This window comes from Colobus angolensis, unplaced genomic scaffold (assembly GCF_000951035.1).
Source record: "Colobus angolensis palliatus isolate OR3802 unplaced genomic scaffold, Cang.pa_1.0 Scaffold136, whole genome shotgun sequence".
Lineage (NCBI taxonomy): Eukaryota > Metazoa > Chordata > Mammalia > Primates > Cercopithecidae > Colobus > Colobus angolensis.
In genome coordinates, this window is record NW_012114444.1 from 2,462,656 (window position 1) to 2,466,510 (window position 3,855).

The window sequence follows — 3,855 nt, forward strand, 5'->3', positions numbered from 1 at the left end:
CCACTGCACCTGGCCTCCTCAAGTAACCTTTATACTATTTAATTAGCAATGGCTGTAAAGGGCTGAACAAGCACAGCAGAATCAGGCACGAGCCTCATAAGAAACCATGTGTGTGTAGCTCATCCTGAGAACTGAGATTTTGCTCCAACAAAAGACCTGGGGCAGCCCAGAACTTATTTGTCAGAAGTTTCCTGGGTGATTCTAAGCTGCAGTGAAGGCTGAGACCCACAGGCTCTGACCTGCTCTGTCAAAGAGGTCGAAGCTGGGCATGAGGCGTGCAGATGGCGGACAGACGGGACACTGGCTCCCGTCACAGGCCACGTGGGCAATGAATTTATGTTTAAGTTAAAATGGATGTTTCAAGTCTACATGCATGTATGTTTCCAACTTTTCTGGAAACCTAAAGGTATCCAAAATAAGTTTATTACACTTTTGCCTGCACACCAGGGTCACTGTGCACGTACCCATGTGCAGCAGGGGTGGGCGCTGGGGGCCCCCGAGGAACGTGCTCCCCTCTTACCGTAGCCCTGCTGCTGCCCGGGGTAGCTCTGCTGGCTGGGGTACTGCTGCTGGGAGTAGGTCTGCTGCTGCGCGGCACCCTGCTGGTACCCAGCCTGCTGCTGGCTGTACTGGGAGTTTCCTGGAGGGAGGAGGAGACACGGAAATGACTTTCCACCTGGGCTAAGGGGGCTCATTCTGTGGCCCACTCACTACACGGTAAGTTTGGAATCCCAAAACCAAATCCATTGCTTCGGCATGTTTATTTTTTCACAACGTTTCAAATACTGTATTACACCTTTTCCGTTTTTTTTTTTTTTTTTGAGATGGAGTCTTGTTCTGTCGCCCAGGCTGGAGTGCAGCGGCGCGATCCCGTCTCACTGCAAGCTCCGCCTCCCGGGTTTATGTCATTCTCCTGCCTCAGCCTCCCGAGTAGCTGCGACTGCAGGCGCCCGCCACCACGCCCGGCTAATTTTTTTGTATTTTCAGTAGAGACGGGGTTTCACTGGGTTAGTCAGGATGGTCTCGATCTCCTGACCTTGTGATCCGCCCGTCTCGGCCTCCCAAAGTGCTGGGATTACAGACGTGAGCCACCGCGCCTGGCTCTTTTCTTTCTCTATTCTAAGAACCCTCTGGCATTCTGCAAGGTGCCCGTGAGAAGGTGCCGGGCAGCATGGCGCATCTGTGGAACAGGAGGCCAGAGCACACCCTCTGCTTGCTCAGAAGGAGCAATCGGCCATGAGGAACAAGTGAACGGCGCTCAAAGCCGTGTCACATAAAAACACAGTGATCCACACAAGGATGCAGCCAAGGAGGCCTGAGCGCTGCCTGGGGAAGATGTGTCCCGCAGGCCCCGGTCACACCACCCTGTCGTCCACTCCTGGGACACGCTGGTCACCACCCGGCGAGAGCCTGAGAAATGCACACGACACGCCAGCCATGCTCGGGACTCCAGGAGGCGTGGATGGTGTGGACAGCCCTGAAGTGAGGTCCTTTCAGTTTCTGTGACAGCCAATGATGTTCCTTTTTTGAGATGGAGTCTCGCTCTGCTGCCCCAAGCTAGAGTGCAGTTGCGTCATCTTGGCTCACTGCAACCTCTGCCTCCTGGGTTCAAGTGATTCTCATCCCTCAACCTCACAAGTAGCTGGAATTAGACATGTGCCACCATGCCCTGCTAATTTTTGTATTTTTGGTAGAGACGGGGTTTCACCATGTTGGCCATGCTGGTCTCGAACTCCTGACCTCAAGTGATCCACCCACCTCAGCCTCCCAAAGCACTGAGATGATAGGCCCGAGCCACTATGCCCGGCCCCAGTGATGTTTAATTTAACTTCTGAAGCTGCCAGTACATCTACATGATTCAAAGGTAAACAGATGCAGAGCCTTACCTTCAAGAGGTTCTGGGAAGGTGGCCACTTCCACCCCTGCTCTGGACTGCCTGAGCCCTAACCCCATCTCCTACCCATAGGCATTTCTGTTGGCTGTGCTGGTGTTTGCCCATTGGCTGATGGTGTGAGTGTGCGTGTGTGCAAAGGCACAGTCTCATCTTGCCTGCATTTTCACAGAGGCACATCCCACACACCCAGCTCCATACCTGGCTTTTGCAGCTCATGGGTGGTCTCTCTCCTAGCGGCAATGACGCCCAGATGCCAGGTCGCGAGGGGCTGGGCTCTGTCCAGTCTGCGCCACTGCAAACCTCACTGTGATACAAGTGTGGAACTCGCACTCCTCACCTGGCCCCTCCCCCACCGAGCACCACATCCCGACGCTCCTGCCCAGCACGAGTGACCCCATGGCCTCCGCTGTCCCCTCCTGGTTTGGTCGGCTCCACTCTGGTCCCCTCCTATTACTGGTGCTCTGCACATGAGCACGCTCTTGTTTTATTAGATTCTGCAGGCTCCTAACTGATGCCATCACCAGAACAATTCCAGCACCAGCCTGTCCCACTCATCCTGCTGTGGGATGACTCAAAGTTGGAAAATTCTTTTTATTCTGTTGCCAAGGCTGGAGCGCAGTGGTGTGATCATAGTTAACTGCAGCCTCGACCTCCCGGGCTCAAGCTATGCTCCTGCCTCAGACTCCCAAGTAGCTGGGACAACAGGCGCATGCTACCACACCTGGCTAATGTTTTTGATTTTTAGCAGAGAGGGGGTCTTACTATGTTGCCTAGGCTGGTCTCAACCTCTCAGGCTCACGTGATCCTCTGCCCTGGCCCCTACAATGCTGGGATCACACATGGGAGCCACCGCACCCGGCCTGATGCTGGGATCACAGGTGGGAGCCACTGTACCCAGCCTGGAAAGTTCTTTATGGTGCCTTTGACCCATTCCTCCTAACGTCTCCCCCAGCCTCTCCACTGCACCATGGGCCACAACTGTGTTTGAAGGTGGCTATGACATGTCCACCAGTCTCTTCCAAGCAAAGCACCCCCAGGCCTCTCACCCCTGCAAGACTTCACAGTACCACCTGCTGTATGGTAAAGTGTCACCTACACATGTGTACTCCTCGTGTCAGAGTCTAATCAACAAGCAGATGGAATAAAATGCTTCTAAATCAAGGAGGAAACCACGCCATCTGTCTTCCTGGTCTTAAGAGGTTACTAAGCTTTTTAGCAAATTTATCATCAATGATGGAAGGCAAAAGTATATAACCCACGACAAGCTACAGAAGTACGTATCAGCCAGGCACGACGGTGCACAGCTGGAGCCCCCACTGTAGGAGGATGAGATGGCACTTGAGCCCAGGAGTTCAAAACCAGCCTGGGCAACATGGCGAGACCTTATCTCTACAAAAAAAAATAAAAAAAAAAAGCCAGGCCTGGTGGTGCATGCCTGTAGTCCCAGCAATTCGAGAGGCTGAAGCAGGAGGATCACTTGAGCCTGGGATTTCAAGGCTGCAGTGTGCCACGATCATGCCACTGCACTCCAGCCTAGGTGACAAGGCAAGACCCTGTCTCTTTAAAAAAAAAAAAAAAAAAAAAAAAAAAAAAAAAAGCTACATCAGCCATTAAAAGGCTGAGCAGCACATCCTATGTTTGTTTTTGGGATAAAGTGTGTCAGCCTTAGGCAGATGCATGTGGACGCCTCGCTACGGACAAGGCTGAACCCTGTGCCCCAGCTGGAAGGGACAGGGCCAGGCCCATGATGGCAGAGATCCTGCCGGCTCCCAGGGCTTATGGAGGCACCACTGCAGCCAATATGCCAGAAGATAGCCTCTTGGCATTGTTTTTTTTTTTGAGATAGGGTCTGGCTCGGTCACCCAGGCTGCAGTGCTATGGCACAATCTCAACTCACTGCAACCTCTGCCTCTTTCAAGCAATTCTCCCACCTCAGCCTCCTGAGTAGCTGGGATTACAGG

General features: G+C 53.1%; 1 protein-coding gene across 3 annotated transcripts in view; it reads right to left on the reverse strand.

The window, feature by feature from the left end:
* Window positions 1-3,855, reverse strand: part of SS18L1 (synovial sarcoma translocation gene on chromosome 18-like 1) — a 20,247-nt gene that overhangs the window by 6,473 nt on the left and 9,919 nt on the right. For all 3 annotated transcript variants that reach the window (XM_011934494.1, XM_011934495.1, XM_011934492.1), the window contains exon 8: window positions 521-640. In XM_011934494.1, coding sequence (XP_011789884.1) covers window positions 521-640 — 120 coding nt within the window. The remainder of the gene's footprint in view (window positions 1-520; window positions 641-3,855) is intronic.